We start from the raw sequence: 23482 nt of genomic DNA on the forward strand, positions 1-23482 counted from the left end.
GACTATATATATATATATATATATATATATATATATATATATACAGATCATTTGGTTTCGATTCTTACTAAAATTTATTTGAGAAAATATGTGCATAACGCAAGGAAATACAGTAGTGCATGAAAAAAACAATTCAAGATAAAATCTCGGAAAAGTAATCTTAATGTTTTCAATAATTTAGCTTCTCATGTCAATTGTTCACACATTTTTGCTGGAAAATGAGACCCTTTCTCTCTTTTTAAGATGTGATATGAAGGACATTATTGTGTACCATTGGATCTATGGACATCTGGCTTGCAACATGTCAGTAAACTTCTCAAAAGCTTTTAATCTAATGGGAATGTAGTAAGTGTTCTTGGAGGTCTCTCTGACGTCAAACAGATGACTTGTTTGAGTGCTTGGTTTCCTTGGAGAGTCACGTTTGCAATCCATTAGAATGTTAGTGATGAAGAAACATACATACGGAAGGAAAAGTGTAATGCTTTAAATGGATGGACATTGCTGGACCATAAGGTGACCAGCATGTGTTTATGTGTACACTTGTGTGTTTTTTGGGGGTAATAACAGGGTTTAGTATTCTCAGTGCTGGGAGGAACCTTGTGGTCGAAACCTGCGTGTTGGAGCCTGTTGAAGATGGAGCTCTCCCTCTCTTTCTCTTTCTAAGGCTAGCCTCTCCGTCTCTGTCTGAACATGTCCTGGCTTCACGGTAAACGTTATGGAATTCACACAGGCCCCTGTACATTCATCCTGTCACTTACACAGCCTTATTGTGTCTTTTGTCTCTGTCTAATCCGTTGAGCAGGCCCACGCGCGCATGAACTCTGCAGAAAGCTCACAAGAATTTAAGTGGAGAAAGACAAGAAATTTAATACAAGATACATTCTCTGAAAACAAGCCTTAATATCTTCGCAATATCTATGCAAATTAGCTTCTCAGGTAAATTGATCTTATTTTAAAGAAACCCTTAAATCCTTGTGTTTATTACATATTTTAGCTATTTTTTCAGCCACCTCAGCTCTAGTTAATGTGATCCATTCCACAGATTTTCCCAAAAATCACTGCAAATTTAGTCTATTGACTATTTAAAAATACTCACAGGGATAATTCACTCAATAAAGTGTTGTTCCAAAACCTGTATAACTTTCTTCCATAAAACTGAAGTAGAAATTCCGAATGTTCATAAACAGAATGTTAAACTGCTGCTTTTCTCCATGTAATGAATGTGGCTAGGGACCAGGGACTGTCAAGCTCTAAAAATACCGAAAAAGTACAATAAAAGCATCGTAAAAGTAGTCCAAATGGCATGTGAACTATTTTCAAAGGTCATTCAGTGAAACGGATTCAAATTAAGTTTGGGATCCACTGAAAATCTTGTCACTCTCCTTTTTATTGTATGGAAAAGAGAAGCTTGGACATTCTGGCTTATATTTCCTTTTTTGTTTTACGGAAGAAAGAGAGCCATACAGCTTTTGAAAGACATGAGGGTGAGTAAATGACTGTAGAGTGTCCATTTTTAGGTGAGCTATCCCTTTAACAGAAGAAAAGGAAATTGAATAAAAACATTACATCATTCCACACAATATACGGAGCTGTTTAAAAGGAGAATTACCGTTTGTCTATATGTGTGTGAGTTGGTAAGAGTTGGTAAGAATGCAAGTGAAAGAGAGAAGGTTCAGACATAAGCACAGCCAAATGAAAACAGCGTGTGAGACCGAAATAGAGTGAGAAGCAGAGAGGGGGTGAGGCTGCGGTCAGAGTCCGGACCACTGGATTATAGAGTATGACTTCTGCTGAGTGCAGAGAGATGTGAGGAGTAACGGGGTGAAGAGGAGACATTTGAGAAGTAAATGTCTGCTTTATATAACATGAGTTGCCAAATAAAAAGAAAAAAATCCCCTTGTTTTTGGCACCATTCTTAGGGAACTTCCTGCCCTAACTGGACTTCCTGTTATAGTGAAACCACAGGGCTGGTGAAGTTGTTGATTTTAGATTGAAGATAAAAGAGGTATTTTCTTGCAAAATGAGGGGAATGATGATGTCACCTTTCAAATAAAACACCACTACACGTCTGCGGCCTGTTTTGTCCCAATACTCAGGCGTCAAAGGAACTCTTTAGTGAACTGATGTGTTTGGAGAACCAAAGCTAATAAAATATAGATTAAATGGAAAATCATTTTATTTTATTTATTCTTTTTTTATGCTTTTTTTTTGGTAGCGATCCCTGGCCTTTATTGCTACTAATCTACTAAGTAACGTTTCTGTTAGTGGCCTCTAAGAATTCCTTAGAGAATGTTGACATCATCAGAATGACTTCATGGCTCCCAAATGTGGAGAGATGTTTCCCGTTCCCTCCCCCTTTCAGTTACTTTTCCTCACATGCCCACGTCTTGTTTGCACAGGTGGCGTAAGTAGACTGACATATCCAAAACAGTTGGGATGGTCATTTGGAACAACAGGGTGTTATTTCTAGCAATTATCTGCCTAGAGCATTCTCCAATTATCACATTAAATGTGACTTATTTGTCAACACCGATGCATTTCATTTGCATTAGATACAGTGTTCTGTGTGACATGTTATCCCATTGGAATAATAGCTTTGGACTAAATGAGTGACTGAATGAATGGTGAATGTCTAATTACCGCTATCTCTCTCTGGTTCCTCCAGACAAAGGGGCGGAGAGATGGGATCTCTTCATCCAGTGAGAACCCTCGGCCGGCTGTCAGGAGCGGGGCAGATGGGTTGGGTGTGTCCTGGCAGGGTCCACGTACACTGGTGCTCCATAAGAACTCTCAGGGCTTTGGCTTCACACTACGTCACTTCATCGTTTACCCGCCAGAGTCCGCCCTGCACACCAATCTCAAGGTGAGGATTTCTGCCAACTATCACAAAATCAGACTACAAAATGTGGACAGCCCTGACTTAGTCAATTGACAGCTGAAATAAAACATCCCTGTCTCTCAACTACAAAGAGTAAGTTGTGCTCTAGGCCTGTGCATTAGGCCTTCAAGGACTTTTATCTGTAAAAATAACCACTTTGTGATGAAGAGCCTTTTGCATGATATTAGGGCTCAAAAATATTCTTAAAAAACTGGAGCAGTTTTTTGGAACTCATTTATGGCATCAGACTCTAAAATGCCTTTTGTTTTAAGGGTCTAGGCCAGGGGTGGGCAAACTTGGTCCTTCCAGGCCACTTTCCTTCAGAGTTTAGCTCCAACCCTAATCAAATACACCTGAACCAGCTAATCATTGTCTTCAAGACTACTAGAAGGCTACAGGCAGGTGAGTCATATCAGGGTTGGATCAATTCTCTGCAGGAAAGTGGCCTGGAAGGACCAAGTTTGCCCATCACTGGTCTAGGCCATACAAGCAATAGTTGGTCCACCGAGAACTTCACCTCACAGAGAGCCAGAGTGGAATCATTTTTCCTTTAGCTCCTTTTTCTAAAGATAAGAGGAGGGAAAGACCAAATAAACAGTTCAGGAGAGATGAATTGTGTTCTGCAAATGCACATAATAATTAGAGCGAAAATATCAAGGGCTTATATAAGGAAAGCTGTGAGATATCTAATCATGTCTGACATCTGTTTGTTCTGTTCACCATGTTAAATGTGGATATATGCAGTTAACTTACTTTTTACATTTTTTTTTAAAGAGCATTTTACCTGATCTGACACTTAATTATTTTTGTTGATGTTATCTAATGTGGTCAACTTGATTCAGTCATATTTAGTATGACAACATTTTTTACTTCTATAAAACCAATTTACATTGTTGCTGCACAGAACATTTTTTTTCAGTGCACTTTTAAGTGTCTTATTAAATATAGAAATGTAGGCCTATTGAAAGCATGAGACAAAGTATCTTTATCAGTTATATACATTATAAATGGGACATACACTACCATTTGAATGCTTGGGGTCAGTGAGATGTTTCAATTGAGCAAGGACACAAAATTGTTCAAAATGATGGTAAAAACATTTATAATGTTACAAATGTTACATTTCTTGTTCAAATGTTGTTCTTTTGAACTTTTTATTCATCAAAGAGTCCTAAAGAATATTTCAACATTGATAAGAAATGTTTCTAGAGCAGCAAATCAGTATATTAGAATGATTTCTGAAGGGTCATGTGACACTGAAGACTGGAGAAAAGATGCTAAAAAATTAAACATTGCCATTACAGGAATAAATTACATTTTAAAATATATTCAAATAGAAAACAGAGATTTTAACCTGTAATAATAATAATTCACAATATTACCGTTTTACTGTATTTTTGATCAAATAAATGCAGTTTCAGTGAGAATAAGAGACTTCAAAAAATAAAAAAATCTTGCCAACCCCGGTGGTGTATTTTATTTAGAATGGGCTACAGAAGTTTAAACGGTGTGTGTGTGTGTGTACATGATGTTGGAGAAACAAAGCCCCATTATGATTGGATATGGCATCTCTTCTCTGAGAAGCTGCTGTTTGCTTTCCTACTCAAAGGGCCTATTTTGTGTTTGACTGGTACCACACGCGCTCTGGGCTGGTCCGGGCTGTACCAGGGCTGCTGGAATCATGTGTTCTGGTCCATTCACTGTTCCCAGTGTCCACGTGGTCACATGACTGTGTGGCACTCTCCATCTGTCACCCCACCAGCTCCAAGTCAATGCACACGTGGACTTTCATTTTGATCTGTGGGTTGGATGTTGATTATAAATCTTAAAGTTGTGGTCACTGTCCATCACTCTCTACCCATCTGTTTGCCCCTCTGTCTGTCTGAGGCAAAGCCTCCGTATTGTGTGAGTTTGTTAGGAATGAGCCCAGTCAGCGCAGACTAAACATTGGGCTGCCCACTTTAAACTGCCTGATCAGCGTTGTGCGTGTGTGTGTGATTTGAGCCTCTGGTTTGCAGTCTGGTTATTTTGTGAAAGCTGTGCATGGGTTATCTAAACTTTGTCTGTTATAAATAAAGATGCAGAGTGAATATTATAAAGACTGTGTAATTTCCTGCACCGATGGAAAGATTAATGTTGTTGCGGCTCTTGTTCTTGCGGAGGTGTGTTTGTGTTTGTGGCTAAAAGCAGCACATTCACTGCTAAAGTGCTCCATTTTTCCCAGTGCTGATGACAAATTCAGTGTCGATATCAGTTACATGATAGAGATCAAACCAATTTATTGAGAACTGTTATAAAAAAATAAAAATAAAAAGTTATTTCCTGTTTTTGTTTTTTGTTGGTGCCTAATATGATGCATAACTCTGAGGTTAACTATCGACTTAATTCATGTTGGACACCAAAGACATAAAAGGTATAATTCACCCAAAAAAAAAGAAAACCACCGTCATTTACTCACCCTAATATTGTTCCAAACTTTCTTCTCATGTTTTGCATATTTTAGAATGCTTCAAATCTTGGCCACTCTTTTCAATGACAAATAAGCAGCGTAAAACTATAAATATGAGGTGTATAATAATAATAATAATAATAATAATAATATATTTATATATACATATTATACGTCATATATTATATATATATAACATTATTATTATATAAAACATTACTATTTAATAATACAAAATAAATATTAATAATAATAATAGCTTGTTTAATAGCTTATGTCCATTTTGAAGGTTTAAAATCTCAGTCCTCATTATTGTAAGTGCATAGAAATGAATGACTAGCATGATTATTCAAAATGTCTTTTTGTTTCATAGTAGAAAGAAAGTCATAGTTTTTAAAAGTGATATAAGCGTGACTAAAAATGACAAAACTGTAAAATGAAACAATAACTTTAATAGGCTTGATGAGCATAATTTTTTTAATACTCCAAGACTCCACTGTCACTTCTATTATACGATTAGTGGAGTACAGTATATTAAAGATGATAATAACTCACTCGTGTATCTTGTAAATTACTAAACCATTACGTTTAAGGCCATGTAGTAATTTTGCTATGATCTAACTGTTTTCTTATTGTTTCCTGTTAGGATGAAGAGAATGGGAATGGAAAGGGTGAGTGTAACTTTTATATGCCTTTTATGATCACACATCATGTGAATTGCAGTCATTAAAGCTAAATTCTTATAATTTGAGAATGTTTTGCCACTCGTTGACTAAACTTCATATGACTTGTGTTTCTTCCTCTTGCTTACATTATCACTTACATTATCACCAGTCACTGATCTGAGCTGAATTAGTGGCAGAAGCAATGTCAAGATCAGGGAAACAGATGTTTGTTGCATGGCGCCTCCTAGTGCAAGTTTCCATTCTTGCACAAACAGGGAGTCCATCTGCATTCAAATCAGTCCAGTTTAAGCAGGATTACAGGAAGGAGCATGATTGATATGAGATATGTGCCATATAATTAGCAAGTTCTGACATATGAAAATGTTTCCTTATTTCCATATCAAAAAAAAAAAAGATCATGTCACGGTACTTGTGTATATAGTTGAGTCCTAATGTCTTATTGTGCTTAACATATTGTCATAATGACATACCACTGGATCCCAGGCAATTACAATGCAAGTAAAATCCAATGACTGATACAGAGATGCACAAGCAAACACGCGCATCTACACACAGTCCACACACACTGTAGCTTCAGATCATAGAGATTTGTGTAAGAGCTGAGAATGAAAGCCGCTTGCGACAGATCATCTGATGATATAAGACCAGTACTGATGCTACACTAAAGGCCCACAGTTCCCAGATCAGTTTATGCGTTACTACCTCAACCTGTTTGTTGACTGTTACCATCTGTCCTCATCTTATCATGCCATCATGAGACACTGGCATCAGTATGAGCAAAACACATTCCACAGTGCCAGCCTAAACATCTGTGAATGTGTGCGTTTGTGTGTCTGTACAGTGAGGTCCAAAAGTCCACCAGTGAAACGATTCGATTTTGAATGTTTGTAATTTAAAACAGATTATTTTTTCATTACAAATACTAAAATGATAAATCAGCATTTTTAAATATCAACATGAATGTCAAACTGTCTTATTATGCAGTATTCCATGTTTGCTTTAATGACAGCAGCACATGTTTGTTTCCAACCTCATGATTTGTATTTTAGTTTTTTCTGTTTTGATTTGAGCCTGATGAATAATGGACAGTTTTAATAAAAAACATTTTTTTAAAGCATTTGATCTCCAGCATGACTTGAAATGATCCAAAGAGCATATTGAGCTTCAGTGGAGGAAGAACATCTGACATATTATATGATTAGTGACCTAGAAATTAGTGAAGAACTTTAAATATTTCATATATTATTTTTGATTATATGCAAGTTTGAATTAGATTTTGAATCCTCGATTTTCAGTATTTAATTTCAGTTTTTCCCCTTCTGTACAAACTATGAAGTATATTTTGTGTGTGTTTGATGCAGGGCTCCATCGGAGTCGTCTGGAGCCCATGGACACCATCTTCGTTAAGAATGTGAGGGAGAAAGGCCCCGCCCACCAGGCTGGCTTGTGTACAGGTAAAAGAGTGTGATGATATGTTCATAGAAACTACATGGCATCAGACTAAATGTTTGGTGCAATAAATTTTAGTTTGAATGAATGGCTGTTAATATTTCTGTTCAGACTGATACAGACATTTACATGCCTCAATCTGACAGAAGAGAGCTTCTCATTTCCATCACACTGCAAAGAAAACCAGCCAAACAATGAGATTAGCATTTTTGGTCCCATGCCCATATAAGTATATGGCTTGGTGTCACTCTCAAACTGTTGTTATTACGAAATAGTATTATAATAAGTAGTATTATACAAAATAGCATTACAATTGTAGTAGTAATACAGTATATATCAGAGAAAGAATCCGGAACCAGGTCTCTTGTCTCTTTATTCTTGTATTTAGTGTTGTTTGAGGAACACCGTGCAAATACAAAAATCTGAACGGCTGTTTGAAAACATTTCTTCTCCATGACAAATGATGAAATTGAAAGTTGTGTAGTGCTTTGTATACTGGGGTAATGCTGCTTTTCTATAAGCGCCACCTACTGTCAGAGAGTGGATTTTCATTGTCATTCATCCCATCTGCAGCTTTTTATGCATTGGTCTGAATTGACAAATTGCATATGATAATCGGACCGAATTTGTGTTTTTGTTTGTGAAAACAACAGTCACTGTTGTTGACATTTTCTGTGCATTAAAGGGGTCATATGATGCTGCTAAAAAGAACATTATTTTGTGTATTTGGTGTAATGAAATGTGTTTATGCGGCTTAAAGTTAAAAAAACACATTATTTTCCACATACTGTACATTATTGTTTCTCCTCTATGCCCCGCCTCTTTGAAACGCGTCGATTTTTACAAAGCTCATCGTTCTGAAAAGCGAGGTGTGCTGTGATTGGCCAGCTATCCAGTGCGTTGTGATTGGCCGAATACCTCAAGCGTGAGACGGAAATGTTACGCCCCTCACCATACTGTGATGGCATGTCCGGCCGGAGCGACGAGACAAAAACATTTGATTTGATCTCTTGTTATGACTTGCTTAACTCAATAGTAGTCTGTTTCTTCTTTAGAGCCTGTCACAGATTTACAGGAACGTGTCTCTGTACTAAGACATATTTAAAGTGCTGATGTGTCATGCTTCCTGTGACTAATCATGTCACCTGACTGACCATGGACGGTCCACTGTGCCCTCACTGCATTCAGTCTTTCTTCTGTTGATTTCTATGAATGGAATAAATCTGACCCTGAGAGAGAAACTGATACGGAGCAGTATATCTATTTGGTGAATTATGGTTTGTTATTCATACTCATCACTTTCAGCGTGACAGAAGGTGACTCATTATCTCTTGCTTTGTGTGTGTGTGTGTGTGTGTGTGTGTGAAACATGGCTGCTTCCTGGTCAGGAAGAAGTAGTTGAGTTCAATGAGGGCATGTTTGGCATGTTCTCCTTACCTTCTTTCCTTAACGTGTACGATACAATACAGGATTGTAGTATATTTACCATATTTGTTGCCAGTAACTATGCTACCATACACATATGATTAAAAGAGCCTTGAGAATTTAAGACACATTAAATAGGAATATCAAAGACTCTTTTGGTATTTTATGTGATCATCTTGATGTAAAGTCAATAGAATGTATAAAATTTGTTACATGGAGCTGAGAGTAGCTGACAGCATAATCGGATAATATTTCATAAACAAACATGATGAGTGCTCCAATTCTGTGGAAATAGTCTTTTAATAATAGTTTTAATAAGAGTTTTCCATGGAACCCGGTGCAACAGATCATGATCATGATCAGATCATGCACTACCTCTGATGTATGTATTTTAACATGATTGGTTATGACTGGATAGAAGGTTCAGCCTTCATTGACTCCTCTGACAAACCGCCGCTGGTGGAGATGATCCCATAACCTAACCCTGACATGAACCCAAAACACACCAGAGATCTAAGGAAAACAGAGTGAATGAGTTGAATTAATCTTTATTATTTGAACAGAGTGCACATGCTCGCTTACTCACACTATGTAAAGAATGTTAAAAACACGAAACCCTGTTGTGAAATTAATGCTTAATGGAAAAATATGTAATTGTGTAATATTATGTAATATATAGTGTTTAATATAAGTTTTGTACATTTGTGTGAATGATACTAATAGCAACAAGTACACTACTGTTCAAAAGTTTGGGGTTGGTAAGATTTTTTTAATGCTTTTGAAACAAGTCTCTTATTGCTCACTAAGGCTTCAAAAATACCATATAAATAGTATAATAGTGAAATATTATTACAATTTAAAATAATTGTTTTCTGCATTAAGATATTTTGAGTTGTAATTTATTCCTGTAATGGCAAAGCTGAATTTTAAGCATCATTACTCCAGTCTTCAGTGTCACGTGATCTAGAGGTTTTTTTAGACGTTAATATCATGGTTCTATTCCGCACCCGCTATATATTCACTCTTTGTTCACCCGCTGTCAGCTTAGAATAATTTTCTTCCTGACCCGACCGTTACTGCTGAATTTAGATCTCTTTTCCAGAATCTAACATTTAAACTTCCGCTACTGAAAGAAAGAGAGATGGGCTGACAAATAAAAGTGTAGTCTGCACAAAATTGAATGTTATTTTATTTGTCTTGTCAAGAGACTTGAATTTATTGACTTTGACTTGAATTTATATGAATTATCTTAAGACACAAAATCCGTTTAATATTTTATGCAACACAGTAGGGAAAAAAAGTGTCAGAGAAAATAAAAATGTTGTACAAAAATTGAATTTCTTATATTTTTTATTCGTTTTGTCAGGATACAATTCGTTTAACATTGACAACACAATAGGGAAAAAGTGTCGCAGAGAGAAAAAAAGTAGGTTGTAGCTACAAAAATAGCTTATTAGCTATTTTTATTCGTCTTAGAAAAATGTAAAACGAATTTAGTATTTTGACGTTAACACAGTAGGAAAAGTGTCGCAGAGAAAAATAAATAAATACGACATCTTTCATTTAAAATTATAGGCTAAGCAAAATATAAACAAAACCGAGCTGAACGTCCTTCAAGGACAGCGCATCCACACTTTCCTCCATCCTTATTCTGCTCTGTCACTCATCGACAACCTGCCTATTCTGTCTGAGGACCGTATATTTACCCCCGGTACAGCCTGCTCTGAGCATCGTTATGCACATGCTGTGCACAGACCACGCAAATAACATGCGTGACGTTTAAAGCATGTGTGCAGCGCGTGCATAACAGCCCTGAGCACAAGCTGTAACGATGGTCAATAAGAATAAAGCGCAGATATGCTGTTCTAAATGGACGTCGGGAACGGGATATTGTTAGACCTCCCGCTCGCATTCAAATTACACGAGTTACCGACCGCTACCACGTTTTATTCTGGAATTTAATCCCGCGGTGCACAAAATCTGGTCGGGTCCCGCAGACCTCTAACATTATCTTTCAGAAATCATTCTAGTATGCTGATTTTCTGCTCAAGAAACATGTATTGTTATTATCAATGTTAGAAACAGTTATGCTGTACTTTTCGAAATCATGATACATTTTTTTTTTCAGGATTGTTTGATAAATAGTACACTACATACACATTAATGGCTTTACTGTTAGTTTTGATCAATTTATTGCATCCTTGCTGAATAAGTATTAATTTCTTGAAAAAAAATTAAAACTTGCTGACCCAAATGTTTAAATGGTAATGTATATGCTAATTTGTGAATAGTATTGACTTCCAGTGTAATAAGTGATTAATAATATTAATGTTTCTGCAAAATGACTTCCAGTATAATATCAGTTATAGGAACACATTTCTGGTTTGTAAGGGCTACTTGAGTCTTATTGATACGGGGCTGTGCACATTAGACAAAAAAGGTTGGGAAACCCTGCTCTAAATTTTTGTCATGTACAATAAGTGTGTTATTTTGTGTGTGTATTTGCAGGAGACAGGCTGGTTAAAGTGAATGGAGAGAGTGTGCTGGGCAAGACATACTCGCAGGTCATCGCACTGATTCAGAACAGGTGAGCTTTCTCAAGTCAAACAGCATCTATTCAAAAGCACTTTGTTGCATGATCTGATTCAAATGAGGTCTTCTACAGCTCCAACTCTATCCTGGGAAGTAAATGCATATCAGGATGTCTTGATCTACAACATTGTTTGGATTGTTGAGTTAAGAGTTGAAGGAGCAGAACCTAACTAAACATTTTCACATGAGTCTTGTTCACATGGAATTTGTGACATATGTTTTACGGAACAGAATGACCTCAGGCAGTGGACGATTATGTGCATTACTTAAAAAGGTTACTACTGACCTCAGTGTAAAGGTTGTCTTTGTGCTCAACCCAAAACCTTTAATGGAGAGTTTGTTCCATTGTCACTGTAAGTCCTATGAACTGTAGATACTCCTGTTGAATCTCATGCTCTCTGGGTATCTTTGTCTTCTCTTTGCAGTGAGAGTGTACTGGAGCTCTCCATCATGCCAAAGGATGAGGACGTGCTGCAGCTGGTAAGTGTACGTTTCAGCGTTTTTGCCACACTTTGTCACTCTTTCTGTCTCAGACACCCACTCATACCTACACATTTACCTGGTTGTCTTAAGAAGTGCACGTCATTATTTGATTTTATTTTATTTTTATTTTTCAATAAAGTCAGCTGTTTTTTTATTTAGTCTTAGTCATAGTCCTGTGTAAAGTGTCCTTTTTAATTTTTATCATATCTATTCAACCTGTCCTGTTTTTTGTTTAGTCAAGTTTTAGTCGACTAAAAGTTTTAGCCAATTAAAACAGTCACATTTTAGTCATACTGCATAATGGTTAAACTGATAATCATAATTAAGTTACAGTCACTTTTTTATTTTTCAATAAAGTCAGCTGTTTTTTTATTTAGTCATAGTCCTGTGTAAAGTGTCCTTTTTAATTTTTATCATATCTATTCAACCTGTCCTGTTTTTTGTTTAGTCAAGTTTTAGTCGACTAAAAGTTTTAGCCAATTAAAACAGTCACATTTTAGTCATACTGCATAATGGTTAAACTGATAATCATAATTAAGTTACAGTCACTATTACTGATCATGACTGGTGTCATAATTTCATCAGAATTATTTCACTTTTACCAATGAGCACAAATCAAGAGTGTCAACTCATGCACATGGTTTATTTGTGACCCTGGAGCAAAAAAAGGAGCCATATTATGCCCCTTTTTACAATATGTAATATAAGTCTCTGGTGTCCCCAGAATGTGTCTGTGAGGTTTCAGCTCAAAATACTCCACAGATCATTTATTATATCATTTTCAAAATGCCTATTTTGAGTGGAAGCCAAATGCCTGTCTCTTTAAATGCAAATGAGCTGCTGCTCCCCGCCCCCTTTTCCAGAATAGAGCTGCGCCTTTACAGCTTGTACCTGCTAAAAAAAACATCTGTTTTGGTTCTGATTATCATGTTTATCGCTCTGAAATCATGCGTTTTAAACCATATTAGTTTAAACTTATAATATAAGGTTTTCTGAGAGCACACACCCGAAGCACATGGACAGAAAGCGGCCACCACACAGCATGTGAGTACTAAAATAAGTTCTCATTCACACACCGGTTTACGTTAAAAACACACATGAGTTACAAAAAACAGTCGGTTATGTCTGCGAAGGTAAACAGCTGGGAAATAAATAGCATGTTTATTTTAGATCTGTGTGGCTGCAGCAATATACATTAAATAAATCAATAAATCCACTGCTTGTCTCCTCTGAGGCTGGGACTCTAATCAGTGTTCTGTGCTCGTCTGTGCAGCCAAAAATCGAACAGTTAGCATGTTTTGCTCAAACTTTTGCCATGGCATTAGAGCTGGTAAACCGTTGTCACTTGCGAAAACACAATAATGGTGCCGTGGGTGTAAACTTACAGATTAAGGGGCGGTAATATTATAATGAGAGTCTCTCACACATGCACACACACACACTCTATGCGCAAAACTCCACATTTGAACAGTCAATAGCAATTACTTGAACTAATAACAAAACAGTAGCTGATTCAGAAGCGCCAGATTGTCATAGCAAAGTCAGAATTACCTCCTCTCCTAGGTTCACGAAACGGTCATCCATAAAATGCATTGCTGTTCTGTTGTAAGTAATCTTACAGATTCCTAAATGCATCTACTTCCGGAAGGCCAAATAAAGTGCTTTTGCTTTCGCCTAGAAACACACAGCGTCTCTCTGACATGGCTTGCTTCAACACTAACTGCGGTTACTGAAACCACGCCTTCTTTCTTTGCGTGAACATTTGGGCGGCATTATGCGAATATATTCACATAGTGAGGTAGATATGTGGGGGCCTGTTAGAACGAGCCGTTTTAGGGGGGCGTGGCAGAGTCTTAACTTTGATAAAGAATATCTCTTTGGTTTTGAGACTTAAGTCTTTGCAACTTCAGGGATCTTATCTATGCACAATCAGCTTGTAACACTCCAAAGAGAAAGGAAAACTTGAAATCGCATTATATGACCCCTTTAAAGGCGATTTTCTCAATATTTCGATGTTTTTGCACCCTCAGATTCCAGATTTTCAAATAGTTGTATCTCGGCCAAATATTGTCCTATCCTACAAACCATACATCAAGCTTTCAGGTGATGTATAAATCTCAATTTCATAAAATTGACCCTTATGACTGGTTCTGTGGTCCAGGCAGGGTCACATTTTACCTCATGTAGTTTCCTTATTTTTTTATATGATCATAAAAAAAGAACAAACGTTTATCTCAAAAGCTAAAACAGTGATATTCCTAATATTAATTACAATAATTTCAAATTATATTCATATCTTTCTATTAAAACAACAAGAAAGACTTTGTATTGGTGCACAGAGTTTGCATATGTGCATTTATTTAACAACCGAATCGCTAAAAATATAGTCGAGATCCATTTTTGAATTTATAAGTTTATTAGCTGGAACAACTGTGTGAGGGATCACAGACTGGCTCCATTACTCTTTCATTTCAGAATATCTCAATGGAGATTGCTAAACTCCAATTTATATGTTTGTTGATGTTTTCAGCTCATCAGCGCTTTTTCCATAGTGTAAGAGAGAGCTTGTGTGAATGGCTGCGAAGGTAAAATAAAACACAGTGAAGAAAATGTGTCCTTTTAAGAGAATATCTCATAGGGGGATTTAAACTCTTGACATCTGGCAACCCCAAGCATGAAAGTTTGTGGATGTCCATATTTTTTTCTCCTCTTTTTTTTTTGTTGAAGAAAATAAAAATGTTAAGACATTTAGGATATAGAGTGTTTTTATTTTTTTAACTACATTTTAGTCGAATTTTTTGTCAACAAAATTTCCTGTTTATACAGTTAGTTTTAAATGATGCCAGTGTTGTCTTGTGTTAGTCATAAAAAAACAGGTTGTCAGCTTGTATTTTTTTTGTCATAGTTTTTGTTACTGAAATTAACGCTACTCCAGACTAACCCAAACCTTAAAGGAAAACAAAGCAATTACATAACATTCTTAATCTTTTGTCTTGATTTCCAGTAGGACTTGTTTTGGAAAGAATGATTCATGATTTAGGTTTATTTTTATTTTTGTTTTAATTTTAAATGTGTTTAATTTATTTTAATTTATAATTAAAATATTTGTCATCCAAAGTAAAGCTAGTAAACCCACATACACCCTCATAGGTGTGTACATATTTCTCACACTTTGAACTTAGACACACTTAGACACAGAAACTGAGGTTTGACAACTCTAATATTTTTCAGTGTTCATTATAAAGCAATATGTGAGTCAGTAGGTTGCTTCAGCAGTGTCTTTGAAGCATTTCCAAGCAAGAAATCAAGAATCAGTCAAGTCGTAAGCATGCAGATGGCCATATGATTACCACACAAATACTCACAAACACATGTATTCTTTCACACAGTGCATAAACATTCCCACTCGCATATTTTCTTCAGTGCACAAATTACCCAGTTGCCCACATGATCGGACATGCAACACACTAAAGGCCAAGGGAAACCCTTATGCACTTGTGTGGCACATACAGACACATGCTTTATACACACTTGAATGAATCTCTGTACTAGGGCACTCATACTAAGCGAATTACCCATATAGCCTCCCAAGAGACCCCACTCTTTCTTACTCCTCTCTCTACACACCCCTCCTTACACCCGCATCAGCTGCATTCCAGAGATGACATCATCAGTTATGTAGCCCCTCCCACACTCCCACAGGGTGGAGAGACAACGAGAGAGAGAGAGAGAGAGGGAGAGAGAAAGGAGGGAGTTCAAGAGCATTGGGCTGGGTAGGGCTCACCATAGACAGAAAGAGAAAAAGAAATACAGAGAATAACAGAGGGACGTGACAACGAAACATGAACTTGAAAAAGCATGAATCAGGACATAAGAGGTAAATTTAAGCTGTTAAAGAGGACACAATAAAGAAAACGAGAGACGTTCGACAAATTGGAGCTTTAGGGAATGTTTCTCTCTATTAGTGAGTTTCGGTTTTCTGTGTTGGTTGCATTTGCATGTATTAGCAGACTGCATGTACTATGCTATGTTAGTCAATTTGCTTGTCTGGAGCCGGACAGCGTTTTCGTCAGCCAGCCATGTCTCTGTTTTGTTAATAAATTCTTAATGTAGCACATGTCAGTGTGTTTTGAGGTTAGTGTTGATGGAGGGCTGGTGCTTCTGGTCAGCTTGACATCCTCTCTACAGTTACAGAGTAGTCACTGCATGGGTTGTGCAAGTTGTTGAGGTTTTGGAGTCGATGTCTACTCGTTTGTAACATTATACTACAAAAATAATTTTTGAAATCAATATTTTAGTCATATTTCTATTTCAACATCCTTAAAACAAAATAAATTTAATTTAGAAGGTGGTTTTACCTTTTTTTATAATAACACGTGAATTAAGTTTTAAATTTCTCTTATCCTATCCTTATCCTTTTCTTATATATTTTTCTTGCTTTAACCATAAATCTAAATATCTCATATATGTATAATATATTCAGAGAGATTTAATGTTAAAACTAAATAAATTCTTTAAAAAAATAATTTAATCTCTTTAAATAAATTAGAAACATAATTTGTGTAAATAAAATTGTCTCAAGTTTTTTTTTTTTTTTTTTACTGGAAAAAATATTTTTTACATTGTGGTGTTGTGGTGAATCTCTCATAAATTTCTCAATTATTTATTTTTTTTCCTGATGATTTTTAGATCATTTTAGAAAATTATTAGAAATCATCAGCTTTTGTCTTATCGCCAGACATCTTTAGATAAGCCAGTTTTGGTGTTTGAAAAATTTAATAAGCTAGTACTACACTGAAACTCAGTATTATGACACAATCACAGGATCAGTATAGTAATAGTGTCTCATGGTCAGTATGTAATAGTAATGTCATCTCTCTTACCTATTTTTTCTATGAACTTTTCACATCCGTTCCTTGATGCCTTTCTCACTCTCTTGAACTTATGTCACCCCTTTATGTTCCTTTAGAATTAAACAGTTGTATTTCTCTCTTTCAGGCATATTCCCATGATGCCTACCTAAGAGGGAACAATCCATATACAGGAAAGGCCCAGAATCTTCCTCCACCACCTCCTGTCCTCTACCCTCCACGTACAAATACCCAGCCTCCTGCGGGGTACCCCCCCAGCCCTGCTCCAGCTTCTTCACACATGGGGCAAAACCAGCTGGACAACTGGAGCCGCTGGCCCGGCTCCTCGTCTGGTCCCTCTCCGCCCCTTGACAACCGGACAGTAGCTTCCAATGCCGTCTGGGCAGCCGAGGGCAGAAGCTGTGAGCCAGGAGGTGTTGGTCACAGTAGCCCTGCACACCGAACTGAGGAGATCCAGTATGGAATGACTGACAGGGGACAGCAGGCAACCGGACAAATGAGAGGATGCTCATATTCATCCTCTTCCTCTTCGGGAGGGATGATGAGCCCATTGCATCATGCTCATCTCGCCAACCACAACGTGGGGCACATCGGAGGCCGCAAGGAAAGCCCACCTTGGGCCAGCCCTTCTCAGTCAGCATCAACACCCCCATCCAGCCGCAGCGAATGCACCCAACAAGCCCTTTCCGACTGGTACTACAACCAGGTACCAGGCCGGGAACGGAAACAAGAGCGATCAAATTCTCGCTCCATGCATCCACGCCACAGGAGTTTCTCACAGGATCGTCTAGGTGAGCTTGGAAAGGCCAGGCGTTCGCAGCAAGCAGGTTTTCCCCACAGTGCATCGCAAGACACATTGTTGCTGCTTCAGCAGAGCTCGGCAGCGTACGCCGATCCCCACTGGAACCACGGAGACTGGCGGGGTGAACATGCTTATGGACAGCACCCATCCGCAGTGGCCTATGGGCGAAAGTCCTCCGAAAACCTTCTCGTAAGCCGGTACGGACATTCGGGACGTTCACTGGAAACTCTCGACAGAGCTGTGGGGATACTCTCACCACGACTCGAAAGATCTACTTGGGTCCAGCAGCCTCCAAACAGGACTGAAAGCTATCAGAGACGTGGCGGACATTGTGAGTCACACCACCAAATCCAGCAGCACCACCACCAACACACACCTCAGCATCAAAACCTCTCACACGCAGCGCACCAACACTCATCTCAGACTCCGCAACCACAGCAGGCAGCTCCACAGGCAAGACGTTTGCCTTCTTGCCAGAGTCTAGATGAGGAGACGATCGGCTATCGTAGCTACAGCCCCTCTTTCAACCGGAAGACCGGACGTATCTTGCAGCAAGCCCAGTCTTTCAGAGACCCCTCTTACACAGGTCCACACCTCTGGACCCCAACACTCAAAACCAGTCCTCCAGAGGGGCTTCCACCCTCTGCCTCTCCTTCCCCAGTTCCACCAACCACCTCCTCTACAACTGCTATTCCCACACCCCTTGAAGGACAAGACAGAACTTACCGACCCACTAATCACGACAGAGGGGCAGGGGAAGCAACAGGTGAAGCCCAGACACAGGAAGTGGTTCTGAGGCAGAAACCACCCACCGGCCGAAGGGGTGCGAATGCCCTACGACATCCACATTACGGCATAGCACTTGACTCCAGTGACCCTCTACTCTTTACCTCTGATCCTACGGAGCCCCCTGCCAAAGCGGAGAGTGCTATTTCTCATCGGCGTACGAACGGTAACCTACCACCGCTATCCATAGAGGATGATTCCCTCGCGTCAATTCCCTTTATAGGTAAGTCCCTACTGACTCTCATGTTCTTTTCTTCTTGGTGTATTCAGAATACTGTTCCATCTAGTTCTCGGTTTCTCACTCTCTTTCTCTCTTCCCATCATTTGCTTGCTCTATCCTGCACATGGTTGTTATTTTAACAAGGAAACTGATTAAGCATCCATTAAAATAGACTGATGGGAATGTTGGAGAATGACTGTCTTAATAACTCACAAGCCCACTGGTCTTACCCTTCATTTCCTATGTCTGGTGAACCAGTGTGCATGTCTGCATTAGGTAATGCTGGAATCTCCCATGGTCAGCCTGACAATATTAGTTGTCTGTGACTGAATCAGACTTACTGGATTTAAAGTAGTCATATTTTTCGTTCTTCCTTTCCTTCTTTTTCCACTCTTCCAGTGCCTCACCCAACTCCATCCTGTTTCTACAGTTTTAGTAGACGCTTCTGTCCAAAGTGATGGCATTCTTTGGGAATTGAGCTCATGACCTTTGCATTGCTAGTGGCATAACTGTTTGAGTTATGGGAACACTATGAAGCTAAAGGACTTGAAGTGAATTGTCTTGACGTGAATTGTCTCGAATATTTACATACTGTAGAAATGTTGATTGATTGGCAAAGGCACAGTTGTGTGAATAAGTATGTTTCATACCCTACTCTTATTTTAGGGACAAAATAGCTGAAAAATATCTGCATATGTTAACTAAGTCACCCTTAAATGGGGAAATGGTTTATAAATATGTAAAGTCTTAGGGTAAGGTTAGGGTTTGATTGGTTTTATTTGAAAAAAGCAGCTGTCTAAGTGTGTGTAGTTTGTGTGTTTGCTCTGGCCTGTAGCTCAGAGTGATCTTGTCTCTGCTTGCCTTTATTACTAAACCATAGTGCAAGAGAAAATCTGAAACAAAATGGCTGGCTGAATGCAAAACATTCAAAACAAACGGTGATAGACACCAAAACTAGATAGACCAAAACTCTTACTGTAGAGTGGTTATATATGGTTGGCCATGAATCTCTGTTTCCTCTAATTATATGTTTATAGCACAGCTGGATTCAAGTGGAATGCTATTGATTTTGCAGTTTCCTTAAAAGCTTTCAGTTGGTAATTTGCTTTCCTTTAACATTGCATTAGAAGTTGTAATAGCAACATTAAAACAAAACCACTTAATTTCAGGCCTATTTCTTTTTTAGATTTTTAGAATTTTTAGATTGTTCGGATCTTTTCACTGCTGGACATCTTTTTATGATCTGTTGTGATTGCATAAGCTGTTGTTAGTGCAGTGCATTCATTCCTGAGGGAGGTTAAGCCTAAAACCACTGTGCATAAAAGTGCCCCACCTTTAGCATTCAGTACAGACGAGAAGCTTGTTTCTGCTACCACACACCTGTACAGTGCAACACACCCCTTGAGTTAGACACTTCAGTTTGATTACATTTGTTGCTTACATTGTGTTTGTGTATGTTTAGGAGAAGTTGTGGAGTATTGCAAAAATGTGACTACATATTTAAGATGGGAGCAGGTAGGTGTATCCCAGGTCCTGTTTCGAGATTGATGGAGGCAGAACAGCATAAAAGACTCTGAAACAGAGAGGACTAAACTGAAACTAACAGAAATGCTCACAAGCTGGGGCATGTTACACCATACTGATAAAAACACAACAGACAGTCTGTTCTTGCTTTACCTGCCATGTCAGTGGAGTTGTTTGTACTGGAATTTCTCTTATTGATTTGGGGTGAATGTTTTTCAAACTGCGTTATTGTGTTAGTGCAATTGGATCTTTGTTTTGTGTAAAGATGTCATTCAAGTCATGATTACAACCAGAAAGCATAAATAAAATTCATTGCATAGGGCCATATCTATATCAATCTACAGCATGCAACAAACTAAAAGCATGTTCATGCCTTGTTTAAAACTGAGAAGATTTTTAGACAAACTTTTTAGATAAGTGTGATACTATTGTAGGGTTTATATATATTAAATTCATTTTTATTTTTCCAGTTTTATTTAAATTTGTTAACATTTTTGTAATTTTGTTTTGCTTTTGTTTGTTTTTTGTAAATATGCCTATATTCTTTTTAATTCATTTTTATATTATTTTACTTAACGTTTACTTTGTTTCAAGTTAAAAAAAAAAAGATTTTATCGTTGTTAACTATAATAACCCTGGTTACTGCGTAACTTACCTGGTAACCTGGTTACTCCAAAATCTTTAAGGAAAAGCAAATAACAAACAAATATTTTTATTTACATTTTTATTTTTCAGAGGAATGAGGAAAGTTAAAATAGTTTTGGAGTGAATTTTGTTGTATCACACAGTGTTTACTTTTGTGTTGTTTAGTTCCTGAAGACTTGCGCTTTATAATCGTGTAATGAACTGAGAATGGCAGAAGGAAGAGGGGTAGGGAGCAGGGGTTTTTGGGGTTAGGGGTGAAGGACACACTCATACACACTCTCACACACAATCAGATATTACCGGACACAATCGGCACACTCAGCTCTTTCTGCCCTCAATGTGGTCATTGTGTCTCCAATAAAAAGGGGAGGAGTCTTCACTCCACCAACCATTCACACACTAAAAAGATATTTGCACATCCGCACACACGTTGTCTCCCTTAAAACCCATCTTGTTTTGGAGAAATCCCTCTCACCACACTTTTGCTCATATTACAGTGTTGTCAAGCCTGGTTTCATTTTGATTTGTGACACTATAAAAGGAAACCTCGCCATGTTCGTTATATTTGTGTTCTTCACATGGTTTTGTGGATGTGTCTGCAGAAAGACTGCATATCGTGGCCAGTGAGAGTCCGTTCATGGAAGTACTTCTGGTGGGTTGGGCTATTTACAGCATCTCATCTGAACCTCAAAATAAGACTGTTGCACATGACTGATGTTGAAGTAGTGCAGATTGATTTTGTATGTGCTAGTGTTGTATGTCCATGATACAGACTCTATGGAGTTGTGTGTGTGTGTGTGTGTGTGTGTGTGTGTGAGCTCATACTCAGGCTTCAGTAATGAGGGCCTTTGTTAAACCCACAGAACAGCTATTTCTGCCAGTGGCTGGAAAACAAGCACAGTCCAGATTCCACATCCTAGATTGGGAATGTTTCCACCCCTGCTCCCTTCAAGTGTGAGAGAGAAATTAAGAGAATTAAAAGAAAGAGGATTCACTTGATTTAAGAAAAAGATATTTAATTAGAGGTTGGTTGATGTGTGTGTATTGTAATGAATGTTGAAGAAATTAAAAAATGTGATTAACTGATGAAAGAAGAGAAGTGGACTTCATATGAAGTCTGAAGAGATGGATGGCTGAGATAAAGATAGTCACATTATTATGACAAAAATTTGTGCACAGAGATAAAGAAACACTAATAATGAGAATAGAGAGCAGCATGATGATAAGTTAAAACAGGGGACCTACTTCTTAAAGAAATAGTTCACCCAAAAATGAAAATTCTGTCATTAATTACTCATCCTCATGTCGTTCCAAGCCCATAAGACCTTTGTTCATCTTCAGAACACAAATTAAGGTATTTTTGATGAAATCCGAGAGCTTTCTGACCTTGCATAGACAGCAACGCAACTGACACATGCATTATGTTAATTTTGTTTCCTTGCCACACAAAATGTAGTCTATAGCTTCATAACATTAAAGGGTTAGTTCACCCAAAAATGAAAATTAGCCCATAAATTACTCACCCTCAAGGCATCCTAGGTGTTTGTGACTTTCTTCTTTCAGACGAATCCAGTTGGAGTTATATTAAAAATTGTCTTTGATCTTCCAAGCTGTTTAATGGCACTCAGCAGGTGTTGCAGTGCATCAGTCCAAAAGAAGTAGGGCTGCACGATATTGGAAAAAACTCACATTGCGATATTTTATTTTTCTGCGATATATATTGCGATATGAAAACAAAAATCACCACATGACTTGAATAGTTATTTATAAAAAAAACGAATCAATGATTGGGGTGATTTTGTAGGCGAGTAAATCAGCATAGGAAATAAACAAATTACAAGCATAGATAAATATAACAGAACAAAGATAAAAAATAAAAAAAGCAGTGCTTTATATTTTTCAGGTAAGTCTAACAGTATTCAGGTACAGAAATTGAATGATCAAATGTAAAATAACACTGCATAGTCTTCACTGTATAAATCTGTGTTAAAGCTACAAAAGTGTTTTTTCTTTGTGTTTTGTTGTTTGATTAACATTCATAACACAGAAAGCCTCAGGAACATTAAACTGCTGTAAACCAATATACTGTTACACATCCATTTTCTTTCTCAATTGTTTCCCTTCACCTAAGCCATAAGCAATATGTTTACAAGGATACTTGATACAAATAGACGCAGAAGTGAACAGAAATCAGTGTTCACGTGCATCTGCGTGGCTCTCACCGCGACACGACAAAATACAATGAACTAGGGTTGGGTGATGTCTACCAAATTAGCATCGGACGATGTCTGCAGTGAAACATCGTGATGGACGATGACATCGGGGGTGGGGTTAGGGGTGTGCCCGAAGCGTGAAACAAATAACACGTTCTATGGAGCCACTAAAAGTTTAGCCGCTTGCTAGCGGTAGCCTGTTGCATTACAGTACATGAAAGTCCACTTACCACATACACAGAGTACGGAGAAATGTCTGATAGGGCGATGGCGAATGATTTGCAGATCCTGAGCACCAATGACGTCATCTAATCAATACATCTAATCTTGAGGTCAGCTTTGCGCATGCGCCGCTCAGAAGTGACGAATGCGGAAACGCAGTGGAGAGATCAATACAAAACAACGGTCACTAATTAGAAGTACAAAACGAGGATTTGTAAAGAAGAATGTCGGAGGATT

At 37.9% G+C, this 23482-nt stretch overlaps 1 protein-coding gene across 9 annotated transcripts in view; it reads left to right on the top strand.

Annotated features, from left to right (window-relative positions):
• LOC107581737 (rho GTPase-activating protein 23-like) overlaps positions 1–23482 on the top strand; it is an 86418-nt gene that overhangs the window by 48283 nt on the left and 14653 nt on the right. For 6 of the 9 annotated variants that reach the window (XM_016267386.1, XM_016267385.1, XM_016267378.1 and 3 more), the window contains exons 2-7: positions 2666–2863; positions 5974–5998; positions 7375–7467; positions 11396–11474; positions 11905–11965; positions 16961–18644. In XM_016267386.1, the coding sequence (XP_016122872.1) occupies positions 2666–2863; positions 5974–5998; positions 7375–7467; positions 11396–11474; positions 11905–11965; positions 16961–18644 (2140 nt within the window). The remainder of the gene's footprint in view (positions 1–2665; positions 2864–5973; positions 5999–7374; positions 7468–11395; positions 11475–11904; positions 11966–16960; positions 18645–23482) is intronic. The other 3 variants (XM_016267380.1, XM_016267381.1, XM_016267387.1) reach the window with 1 other exon arrangement.

Source organism: Sinocyclocheilus grahami, unplaced genomic scaffold (genome assembly GCF_001515645.1).
Source record: "Sinocyclocheilus grahami isolate Dianchi unplaced genomic scaffold, SAMN03320097.WGS_v1.1 scaffold37.1, whole genome shotgun sequence".
NCBI classification, from domain to species: domain Eukaryota; kingdom Metazoa; phylum Chordata; class Actinopteri; order Cypriniformes; family Cyprinidae; genus Sinocyclocheilus; species Sinocyclocheilus grahami.